Source organism: Phacochoerus africanus, chromosome 2 (assembly GCF_016906955.1).
Source record: "Phacochoerus africanus isolate WHEZ1 chromosome 2, ROS_Pafr_v1, whole genome shotgun sequence".
Lineage (NCBI taxonomy): Eukaryota > Metazoa > Chordata > Mammalia > Artiodactyla > Suidae > Phacochoerus > Phacochoerus africanus.
This window is the reverse complement of record NC_062545.1, coordinates 181806788-181819937: the sequence shown is the minus strand read 5'-3', so window position 1 is coordinate 181819937 and position 13150 is coordinate 181806788. Positions and strand designations below refer to the sequence as shown.

Here is a 13150-nt window from a genome sequence, read left to right as displayed (position 1 = left end):
AGTGTGATACACCACATTAACAAATGGAAGAATAAAAACCATATAATCCTCTCAGTATATGCAGAAAAAAAAGCCTTTGACAAAATCCAACACCCATTCCTGATAAAAACCCTTCAGAAAGTGGGCATAGCAGGAACCTACCTCAACATAGTACAGGCCATATATGACAAACCGACAGCAAACATCATTCTCAAAGGTGAAAAGCTGAAAGAATTTCCGCTGAGATCAGGAACAAGAGAAGGATGTCTGCTCTCGCCACCACTCATAAAAGCAGTTTTGGAAGTCCTAGCCAAGGAAATCAGAAAAGAAAAACAAAAGGAATCCAAATTGGAAAGGAAGAAGTAAAACTATCTCTATTTGTAGATGACATGATACTATATCTAGAGAATCTTAAAGACACTACCAGAAAACTGTTAGAGCTCATCCATGAATTTGGCAAAGTTGCAGGATACAAAATTAATACACTGAAATTGACGGCATTTCTATACACTAACAATGAAAGATCAGAAAGAGAAAGTAGGGAAGCAATCTTGTTTACCATCGCATCCAAAAGAATAAAATACCTAGGAGTAAACCTACCTAAAGAGACAAAAGACCTGGACTCTGAAAACTATAAGACACTGATGAAAGAAATCAAAGAGGACACAAACAGATGGAAAGACATACCATGCTCTTGGATTGGAAGAGTTAATATTATCAAAATGACTATACTACCCAAGGCAATCTTCAATGATTCAATGCAATCCCTATCAAATTACCAAGGACATCTTTCACAGAACTCAAACAAATATTTAAAGTTGTTTGGAAGCACAAAAGACCCAGAATGGCCAAAGACATCCTGAAAAAGAAAATGGAGCTGGAGGAATCAGCCTCCCGGACTTCAGACTATACTACAAAGCAACAATCCTCAAAACCATATGGTACTGGCACAAAGACAGAAGTATAGATCAGTGGAGCAGGATAGAAAGCCCAGAATGAAACCCATGCACATACAGTCAACTAATCTATGACAAAGGAGGCAAGACTATGCAATGGAGAAAAGACAGCCCCTTTAATAAGTGGTGTTGGGAAAACTGGACAGCCACATGGAAAAGAATGGAATTAGAACACTCCCTAACACCATACACAAAAATAAACTCCAAATGGATTAAAGACCTAGATCTAAGACCAGATACTATAAAACTCTTAAGAGGAAAACATAGGCCAAACACTCTCTGACATATAAGACAGCAACATCTTCTCAGATCTACCTCTTAGAGTACTGACAATAAAAACAAAAATTAAAAAATGGGACTTAATTAAACTTAAGTTTCTGCACAAGAAAGGAAAGCCTAAACAAAATGAAAAGACAACCCAAAGAATGGGAGAAAATCTTTGCAAATGAATCAACTGACAAGGGATTAATCTCCAAAATTTATAAACACCTCCTACCACTCAATACCAAAAAAACCCCAAACAACCCCATCAAAAATGGGCCGAAGATCTAAACAGACAATTCTCCAAAGAAGACATATGGATGTCCAAAAAAAGGCATGAAAAGATGTTCAACATCACTCATTATTAGAGAAAAGCACATCAAAACCACTATGAGGTACCACCTTACACTGGCTATAATGGCCATCACCAAAAGTCTACAATGATAAGTGCTGGAGAGGGTATAGAGAAAAAGGAACCCTATTACATTGTAGTGCGAATGTAATTGGTGCAACCGTGGAAAACAGTCTGGAGATTCCTCAAAAAAACTAAACATAGAACTACCTTTGATCCAGCAATCCCACTCCTGGGCATCTATCCAGAGAAAGCCATGACTCGATAAGACATGTGTACTCCAATGTTCACTGCAGCACTATTTTCAAAAGCCAAGACATGGAAACAACCTAAATGTCATCGACAGAGGAGTGGATCAAGAAGATGTGGTATATATAAACAATGAAATATTACTTAGCCTTAATGGAATAAATCCGGCATTTTTAGCAACTTGGATGGACCTAGAAATTATCATGCTTAGTGAAGTGAGTCAGACAATGAGACACCAACATCAAATGCTATCACTGACGTGGAATATGAAAAAAGGACACAATGAACTTCTTTGTACAACAGATACTGACTCACAGACTTTGAAAAACTTAGTTTCCAAAGGAGACAGTTTTGGGGGCGGGGGGGATGCGCTGGGGCTGTGAGATGGAAATCCTATAAAATTGGATTGTGATGATCATTGTACAAGTATAAATGTAATAAATTCACTGAGTAATAATAAAAAAAGAATGTAATTATTAACAAGAAATTAAAATAGAGGTACCCTGTGAGGGTGGGAGGAACAATGTAATCAGTGAAAGATAAACAGGAAGTTTCTAAAGTACTGATTCTAGGTGATTTCTTAATCAGGAAGCTAAACACAATACTTACTTTACTTACACTTTTGTATAAACACCTCAAATTTTAAAGTTAAAAAAATTTTAAGAAATGAATATTAGATGGCTCAAAGAATCATCAGAGATAGAGAACCAGCCTCTGATCTATGTAAAGAGAAGCCAGGTCTAAAACCTTCCCAGAAATCAAGTCTGGTGCCTAACTGTTGTAGTCACTGGTGAATATCACACTGAAGCTTGCAGCACTGCCTTTTATGGAGGGATCTTACCTTCATCCAAATTCTTTTTTTTTTTGTCTTTTGTCCTTTTTTGGGCTGCTCCAGGGGCATATGGAGGTTCCCAGGCTAGGGGCCTAATCGGAGCTGCAGCTGCTGGCTTACACCACAGCCACAGCAACACCAAATCTGAGTGAGCTGTGTCTGCAATCTACACCACAGCTCATGGCAATGCCGGATCCTTAACCCACTGAGTGGGGCCAGGGATCAAACCCGCAACCTCATGGTTCCTAGTCAGATTCATTTCCACTGTGCCATGACGGGAGCTCCCTCCTCTAAGGTTAAGGATGCAGCATTGCTGTGAGCTGTGGTGTAGGTCACAGGCACGGCTCGGATCTGGCACTGCTTTGGCTCTGGCATAGGCCAGCGGCTACAGCTCTGATTGGACCCCTAGCCTGGGAACCTCCATATGCTGCAGGTGCGTCTGTAAAATACAAAAAAAATAAAAATAAAAAATTTAAAAATTTAAAAAAGGAAATCATCCAACCAAAAAAAGAAAGGAACAAAGGAAAAACTTAGAATCAACTGGAAAACAAGGTTTAAAATTGTAATAATTACATATATATCAATAATTACCTTAAATGTCAATGGACTGAATGCTCCAATCAAAGAACTAGAGTGGCAGAGTGGATTAAAAAAAAAAAAAAACAAGAGCCTACAATATGCTGCCTACAAGAGACTCACCTTAGGGCAAAGGACACATATACACTGAAAGTGAGGGGATAGAAAAAGATATTTCATGTGAAAGGAAATGACAGGAAAGCAGAAGTTGCAACACTCATATCAGACAAAATAGACTTTAAAATGAAGGCCATAAAGAGACAAAGAAGGACACTATTTAATAATAAAAGGATCAATTCAAGAAGAGGATATTACACTAGCCAATACATATGCCCCTAATATAGGAGAACTCAGATACATAAAACAAATACTAGCAGACATAAAGGAGAAAATGATGGGAATACAAATAGTATACTTGAACACCCCACTGACATCAATAGACATATCCTCTAAAGAGAAAATCAATATGTCAACAGGTATCCTAAGTGACAAATAGAACAGTTAGACTTAATTGATATTTTCAGGACATTACATCCAAAAAACCCCAGAATATACATCCTTTTTCAAGTGCACATGGAAAATTCTCTAGGACTGACCACATACTGGGGCACAAAACTAACCTCAACTAATTTAAGAGAACAGAAATTATTTCAAGCATTTTCTCTAACTACAATGGCATGAAACTAGAAATCAACCACAGGAAAAGAAATGAGAAAAAACTGTCGACATGGAGGACTAAACAACATGCTACTTTTAAAAATCAATGGATCAATGAGGAAATCAAAAAGGAAATTAAAAAATACATTGAAACAAATGACAATGAAAACACAACCACTCAAAATCTTATGGGATGCAGCAAAAGCAATGCTCAGAGGGAAATTCATTGCAATACAGGTTTTCCTCAAAAAAGAAGAAAAATTTCAAGTTGACATCTTAACCCACCTCCTAAAAGAATTAGAAAAAGAAGAAACAAAACCTAAAGTCAACAGAAGGAAGGAAATCATAAAGATCAGAGAGGAAATCAATAAAACAGAGATTCAAAAAACAATAGAAAAAAATCAATAAAACCAAGAGCTGGTTCTTTGAAAGGGTAAACAAAATTGACAAACTCTGTCCAGACTCACCAAGAGAAGAGAGAATCCAAATAAACAAAATAAGAAATGAAATAGGAGAAATCTCAACAGATACATCAGAAGTACAAAAAAAAATGAGACTACTATGAACAATTATATGCCAATAAATTTGACAGCCTAGAAGTGGACAACTTTCTAGAGACACACAGCCCACAAAAACTGAATCAAGGAGAATCAGATCATCTGAACAGACCAATCACTAGAAACAAAATTGAATATGTCATAAAACACTCCCTACAAACAAAAGTCCAGGATCACATGGCTTCACAAGTGAATTATACCAACTTAAATAGAAGAGCTTATATCCATCCTTCTTAAACTTTTCAAAAGATTGAAGAAGAAACACTTCCAAAGATATTCTATGAAGCCACCAGCACCCTAATACCAAAACAAAAGATACTACCAAAGAAGAAAACTACAGGCCAATATCCTTGATGAATACAGACACAAAAATTCTCAACAAAATTTTAGCCAACCAAATACAACAGCACATAAAAAAAGATCATATACCACAACCAAGTGGAATTCATCCCAAGTTCACAAGGATGGTTCAACATATGCTAATCCATCAACATCATACACCACATTAATAAAAGTCCAAAAACCACATGACCATCTCAATAGATGCTGAAAAAGCCTCTGACAAAATCCAACATCCAATCATGATTTAAACTCTTACCAAAGTGGGAACACGAGGAATATATCTTAACATAACAAAAGACATTTATGACAAACCCCACATCCAATATAATACTCAATGGAGAAAAGCTGAAAGCCTTCTCACTAAAATCTGGAACAAGACAAGGATGCCCACTCTTACTGCTTTTATTCAACATATTATTGGAAGTCTTAGCCACAGCAATCAGGAAACAAAGAACTAAAATGTATCCAAATTGGAAGAAAGAGGTAAATTTTTTCACTATATACTATATATAGAAAACTCTAAGGACGCCATACAAAAACTAATGAACTTATCAATGAATTCAGCAAAGCAGCAGGATACAAGATTAACATTCAGAAATCAGTTGCATTTTCTGTACACTAACAATGAAATACTAGAAAAGGAATATAGGAGTTCCCGTCATGGCTCAGTGGTTAACGAATCTGACTAGGAACCATGAGATTGTGAGTTCGATCCCTGGCCTTGATCAGTGGGTTAAAGATCTGGTGTTGCTGTGAGCTATGGGTAGGTCGCAGACATGGTTTGGATCCCACATTGCTGTGGCTCTGGCGTTAGGCTGGTGGCTACAGTTCTGGTTAGACCCCTAGCCTGGAAACATCCATATGCCATGGGTGTGGCTCTAGAAAAGACAAAAAGATTAAAAATAAAAGTAATATAAAAAACAATACCTTTTAAAATCTCACCCAAAACAATTAAATACCTAGGAATAAACCTGACTGAAGAGATGAAAGGCTTATATGCTGAGAACTATAAAACATTAATCAAGGAAACTGAAGAGGATTCAAAGAAATTGAAAGATATTCCATGCTCCTGGACTGGAAGAGTTAATATTGTTCAAATGGCCATACTACCTACCCAACGCCAGCCTACAGATTTAAGGTGATCCCTATCAAATTAACCCCTGACATTTTTTCACAGAACTAGAATAACAATATCCAAAAATTTATATGGAACCATAACTGACCAGAATTGTGAAAGCCAATTTCAAGAGGGGAAAAAAAAGCTGGAGGCATAACTCTCCCAGACTTCAGACAATATTACAAATAAAATAATCAAGATAGTGTTGGTACTGGTAACACAAATAGACATATGGGACCAAGGGAACAGACCAGAGAGCCCAGAAATAAACCCAGACGCATATGGTTAATTAATCTTCAATGAAGAAGGTGAGAATATAAAATGGGAAAAAGACATTCTCATCAGCAAGCAGTGCTGGGAAAACTGGCAACTGCATGAAAATCAATGAAACTAGGAGTTCCTGTCATGGTGCAGTGGTTAACGAATCCGACTAGGAACATGAGGTTGCGGGTTGATCCCTGGCCTTGCTCATTGGGTTAAGGATCTGGCATGCTGTGTGCTGTGGTATAGGTCACAGAACATGGCTCAGATCCCACTTTGCTGTGGCTGTGGCGTAGGCCGGTGGCTACAGCTCTGATTAGACCCCTAGCCTGGGAACCTCCATATGCTGTGGGAGCGCGGCCCTAGAAAAGGCAAAAAGACCAAAAAAAAATAAACAAAGAAAAGAACAATCAATGAAACTAGAACACACACCATCTTGCACAAAAATAAACTCTAAGTGGCTTAAAGACTTAAATAAAAGACATAAGTCCATCAAACTCCTAGAAGAGAACATAGGCAAACATTCTCTGACACCAACCCTACAAATGTTTTCTTAGGTCATTTCTCCCAAGGCAATAAAGGCAAAAATAAACCAATAGGACCTAATCAAATTTACAAGCTTTTGCACGGCAAAGGAAACCTTAAAAAAAAAAGACAGACAATCTACAGAATGGGAGAAAATAATTGCAAAGGATGCAACCAACAAGGGCTGAATCTCCAACAAACAACTCATAAACTCAACAGCAAAAAACCAAACAACCTAACTGAAAAATGGGCAGAAGACATACAGATTGTCAACAGGCACATGAAAAAAATGCTCAACATCACTAATTATTAGAGAAATGCAAATCAAAACTTTAATGAGGTACCACCTCACACAGGTCAGAATAGCTATCATTAATAAGTCTACAAATAACAACTGCTGGAGAGGTTGTGGAGAAAAGGGAACCCTTCTACAATACTGGTAGGAATTCATTTCCATACTGGAAAACAGTATGGAGGTACCTCAGAAAACTAAATATAGAACTACCATATGATCCAGCAAACCCATTCCTGGGCATATATCCAGACAAAAATTTCATTCAAAAAGATACATGCACCCATATGTTCACTGCAGCACTATTCAAAATAGCCAAGACAAGCAAACAACCTAAATATCCATCAGCAGATGAATGGATTAAGAACATGTGGTACAAATACACAGTACAATACTACTTGGCCATAAAGAAGAACAAAATGATGCCATTTGCAGCAACATGGATGGAACTAGAGATTCTAAGTGAAGTAAGTCAGAAAGAGAAAGACAAATACCATATATAATAACTTATACGTGGAATCTAAAATGTGGTACAGATGAACCTGTCTAGAGAAAAGAAACCAACTCACAGGCATGGAGTGCAGACCTGTGGGTTCCAAGGGGCAGGGGAGGGAGTGGGATGGATGGGAGGCTGAGGTTAGTAGATGAAAACTATTACATTTAGAATGGATAAGCAATGAGGTCCTGCTGTGTAGCACAGGGAACTATATCCAATCACTGTTGTAGAATATGATGGAAGATAACATGAGAAAAAAAGTGTGTATGTATATATATGACTGGGTATATATATACATATATATAAGTATATATATATATATATGTGAGTATATATATGTATACATATGAATGACTGGGTCACTTTGCTCTATAGCAAAAATTGACAGAACACTGTAAACCACCTATAATAAATTTAAGAATAAGAAAAAAGAAATACACATTTGGGGTGTTTACTACACATTCCTAAATTTCTCTTAAAGAAGGGTTACAAGGAATTCCTGTTGTGGTGCAGTGGAAATGAATCTGACGAGTATCCGTGAGGATGCGGTTTTGATCCCTGACCTTGCTCAGTAGGTTAAGGATCCAGCTTGTGGTGAGCTGTAGTGCAGGTCACAGACGCAGCTCAGATCTGGTGTGTCTTTGGCACAGGCTGGCAGCTGAAGCTCCAATTTGACCCCTGGCCTGGGAACCTCCATATGCCGCGGGTGCGGACCTAAAAAGCAAAAAAATAAAAATAAAAATAAAATTAAAAAGGTTACACAAATTTGTACCACCATTACCAATGCATGAGTGATTCATTTCCCCATGCTTCCCTCAAAAATTCTTTTTAATATATGCAAATTGGAGAAAAAATTTCGTTATTTTAAGCTGGGTTTCTTTGATTCATACTATATTTCTATTTCCTCTTTCATAAATTGCTGTGCATATCCACTGTTCATATTTCAAGGGAAATATTGATGTTTATTTCATAGGGCCTTTGTCTACCACATATGTTGCAAATACTTTTTCCAGTTTTTCATTCACCTTCTCACTTTATGGTATTTAAAAAGCACATATTTTAATTTTTTTTAAACTCTGGTCTACTAATCTTTTTCCCTTATAGTTTTTTTTCCCAATTCTGTTTTTTTTTTCACCCCCAACTCACAATTTTACAAATCGCATATTTTCTTCTGATACCATATACTTTTTTTTTTTTTTTTGTCTTTCTGTCTTTTCTAGGGCCACATTGGCGGCATATGGAGGTTCCCAGGCTAGGGGTCTAATCAGAGCTGTGGCTGCCAGCCTATGCCAGGGCCACAGCAACGCTGGATCTGAGCTGTGTCTGCAACCCACACCACAGCTCACAGCAACTCCAGATACTTTAACCCACTGAACAAGGCCAGGGATCGAACCCGCAACCTCATAGTTCCTAGTCGGATTCATTAACCACTGAGCCATGACGGGAACTCCTGATATCATATACCTTAATTTCTCTACATTTAATATATCAGTTCTAAGACTTCATTATCATTTTCCTCCAGCTGTCCCAGAACCATTAAGCAATTGTTTTTTCCAGAATTGAAATGCTATCTTTTATATACAAAATAGTCTTCTATGCTTGGCTGCTTCTGTAATTTCTTTTTATTTTAGGGCCATACCCACAACATATGGAGGTTCCCAGGCTAAAGGTCGAATTGGAGCTATAGCCGCCAGCCTACCCCACAGCCACAGCAACACAGAATCCTAGCCCTGTCTGCAACCTACACAACAGCTCATGGAAATGACATATCCTTAACCCACTGAGTGAGGCCAGGGATCAAATCTGCATCCTCAGGGATGCAAGTCAGATTCATTTCCACTGAGCTATGATGGGAACTCCCTGTAATTTCTTTTCCATCCCATCATGCTATCTCAGCTTGCATAAGGACCACTGATACAATTATTATAGTATCATAATATGTTTTAATATTGGTGCTGTAAGATTCTAACCTTCATTGTTTTCAAACATTTCCTAAATTGATTCTTCTTCCCTTTAAGTCCTCATCCAAAACAGAAATATATAATTAAGCAGACTCATGCAGCTCTTTTATAAAAGAAAAAGCTCAGGGCAAAATATATTAGCATCCATTATATTATGGAAATAAAACTGTTCATATGATTAGTCTTAAGAGGAAAGCAAACTGCAAACATGCTAAAACAGTGTTTCTCCTCAAAAATTTGGAAAAACTGCTCACTAGTTGAAACACTAAAGCTTGTATGAATTTCAGTAATGTGGAAAGGATATGGAAGAATTAGGAACAAAAGAATATTCTGGCACCCAGTTTGCAACTTTTTTTTTTTTTAACCACTTACTTTTTCAGCATTACCTCTAAAGCATTACCTCTACAGGCAGGGCTATTTTCAGATACAAGGTCCATTAGAGTATGTTCAACAATAGAATAGCTTAGTAATTTAGACATATACATGGGCAGTTCAAGTTTTACCATACACATCAATTTTAACACACAATGTTTCTGTTAATGAGGAGGAAAGTTTGGCTTAGAACATACAACCTGGAATCATCTAACCATTATTCTTTACTGAGTACTGGATTAACCCAGATTATAGGGCCTTTTAGCTGTTCAGAAGCTTTTGAATAAAACAACTGTTGGAAGGATTCTACTTTTTCTCATGATTATGTCCTGTCTTTTCTGTCTCCCACTCTCCCTTTCCTTCTGCTTAAGTCTTAGGCATATCTAAGTACTGACAATCCCTAGAATTTAAAAAGTGGTAGACTTGATCTAAATCTGTGTGGTACTTTCCAGGGTGATTCTTAGAACATTTACTCATGAGATTAATCAGTAATAAGAAAATAAATATTTCTATTCACTGACTGCCACTAGAAGACCTCAAATCTTATCAATTACACAATTTTCAAGAATAAAATGAGATTTAAAAAATTTAGACATTCCAGTTTATGGGCCCAATAATAATCTATACTATCTCCACATGAGATATGACAGGTTACTATTTGAGTTTTTTTCATTTAAATTTTACAATATTAAGAATTACTATAGCAGATGAAGTTTTACACCTGTACATCAAGTGGCAGGACTCAAGAAACAATTAAAATATTTCTTCTGGGGAGTTCCGTCGTGGCGCAGTGGTTAACGAATCCGACTAGGAACCATGAGGTTGCCGGTTCGGTCCCTGCCCTTGCTCAGCGGGTTAACGATCCGGCGTTGCCGTGAGCTGTGGTGTAGGTTGTAGACGCGGCTCGGATCCGCGTTGCTGTGGCTCTGGCGTAGGCCGGTGGCTACAGCTCTGATTCAACCCCTAGCCTGGGAACCTCCATATGCCGTGGGAGCAGCCCAAGAAATAGCAACAACAACAACAACAAAAAGACAAAAAAAAAATTTCTTCTGCATAAACCATCATTACATCTACTTTTTCATCAAGAACAAGTGGTGGAAATATTAGACCTTAAGCAAGCATAATAACGTAACCTAATTTACGTTAGTTTATCATAGGAAAAAGCCAGCTTTGGAAATCCAATACACCTAGGTTGGAATCTGCTGCCCTTTAGGTCAAACGGTCATTCAAATTATTTTACTCTTACTGACTCTTTAAAATGGGGATATTACTTACCTTACAAAATATGGTAAAGATTATACAAGATTAGGGATATGAAATTTCCTAGCACATGCCACGTACAGTCGGCACTCAAATTTGAGTTCTAATTTTCCCATCCTGATACTAAATCAAATTAAAAATAAACACACAAACAAAACAACAAAAACCAACTTAGATCTGAGAATCATTTAACATATACAGTATTGCTTTATTTCAGTAAGCAATTCAGACATGTTACATCTGTCACATAATAGTATCGAGTCTGAAAAACGTAGGTTATACCTCCAGTAGAACTCCAGACGGCTCGCTTTTTTTTTTTTAATCTGTAAACTAGAGGTGTTGGCATATATTCCTGAACTGTTTTCCATCTTTAGAATCTTTGCTTCTATAATCCTTGGATTATAGAAACAAAAATACGCATATTCAAGCCTCCACTGTAATGAAAATTTTAAAGCATAATACTCTTAAGCATACTGTTGCTAACATGAGTCTGTTTTGAGACTGGAAAAAAAATTCGTCATTACCCACTGGTAAAAGAATGCCACTATTTGCTTATAAATACTTAAATGCTTCAGTGATTTTGGTATTTCGGATCGCGCCGCGGGGGGTAAGGAAATATTTACAAAATAACATAGCATGGCATCCTTGGGCTTTTGAGCCTGCGCAAGCATTTGAAACTGACCCTCAATCGCGCAATAACTGACTAAGTGCTGGGCAAGCCGTGGTCGTGGGGCAGCAGTGAGGACCGGGGGAACTGGAGAGTGGGAGGAGCCCGGAAGCCGGGGGTTGAAGGCTTTCCTAGTGGGAAAAGGCGGCGCGGCGTCAAGCCCCGGCAAGGCGGGGAGAGCGGTCGACTGCGGAGGGGCGGGGCCCCGGGGGGAGCCGAGCGCGCCCCACCGGGATCACGGACCGGCCCCCGCCTCGGGGCCGTGTGTAGGCGGCCGCTCGGGCCGAGAAGCCGGGCGGGCTCCCGGCGCGAGTCCGCCCCGTCCCGCCTCTTCCTCTTACCACGTAGCCCCCCCACACGTAGAGGAAATTTCCGTCCACCACCGCGCAGTGGCCGCTGCGCTCCTCGGCCACACAGAACAGCTGTGAGTCCGCCATCCGCACCGTCGCTGGGGCCGGCCGGTCGGCGCGCCGCAGCCCCTTGCCCACGGAGCGGCCTCTCCTCCCGCCCGGCTCCTCCACGCACGAACGGAACGCGTCGAGGGTCGAGATTGGTGGGAAGGCGGCGGCAGTGCGGCTGCGCCGTCCCGAAGCCCGCCCGGGAAGCCGAGCCCTGGGCGGCGGTGCCAGTTAGGGATGCTTGAGGTCTGAGTAGGAAGGGAGGTTCCTGGGCTTCTCCGGATCCCGGCCACCCGCCGATTTCACTTGGGAGTGTGTTGTGTGGGCAGTACCGCCTAACTCTGTATCTTATCCACTAGCCTAATGGATTTCTGGTCTATGGGCTTAATGCTCCTGTGACTTAAATCAATATATCAATATATTAATATATTAATGCTTTTTGAGGGTTTGCCTTTTCCATTCAGCCTCCATCTGAGCCACAGAGGGAGGGAGAGAGAGAGAATGTGAGAGAATAAGAATTTTAAATATATACATATATACTTTTTTTTAAATTAGGTATTTTCTAGAGTTCTCTTCTAGTGCAGCGGGTTAAGGATCTGGCATTGCCACCTCAGCAACTTGGGTGGCTGCTGTGGTGCAGGTTTGATCCCTGGCCTGGGAAGTTCCACAGCCAGCAGACACATTAGGAATTTCCTAAAACATATGCCAGCCAGCTATGGCCTGCAGGACAAATCTTTCCACTGCCTATTTCTGTAGCACCCACAAAGTAAAAATAGTTTCACGTTTTTTAATGGCTGAAAAAAATTAAAAGAATATTACTCATAAAAATCATATACATCCAAATTTCGGCATCTCTACATAAAGTTTTATTGGCACACAACCACCTTAATTTAAGTATTGTCTTTGGCAGCTCATGTAAGCCATGGAGTTGAATAGACAGAGCTGAGTAGCTGCAACAAAGACCAGAAGACTCCCATTGCAGGAAAATATTTACTTCCAGCCAGTTCCAGAAAAAGCTGGCTTACCTTTGCTTTAAATTG

General features: G+C 39.2%; 1 protein-coding gene across 1 annotated transcript in view; it reads right to left on the bottom strand.

The window, feature by feature from the left end:
* Window positions 1-12275, bottom strand: part of KLHDC1 (kelch domain containing 1) — a 63476-nt gene extending 51201 nt beyond the window's left edge. The window contains 1 exon segment of the mRNA XM_047767270.1: window positions 12054-12275. Within this exon segment, the coding sequence (XP_047623226.1) occupies window positions 12054-12149 (96 nt within the window). The 5' untranslated portion in view covers window positions 12150-12275.
* Between the last annotated feature and the right edge of the window lie 875 nt (window positions 12276-13150).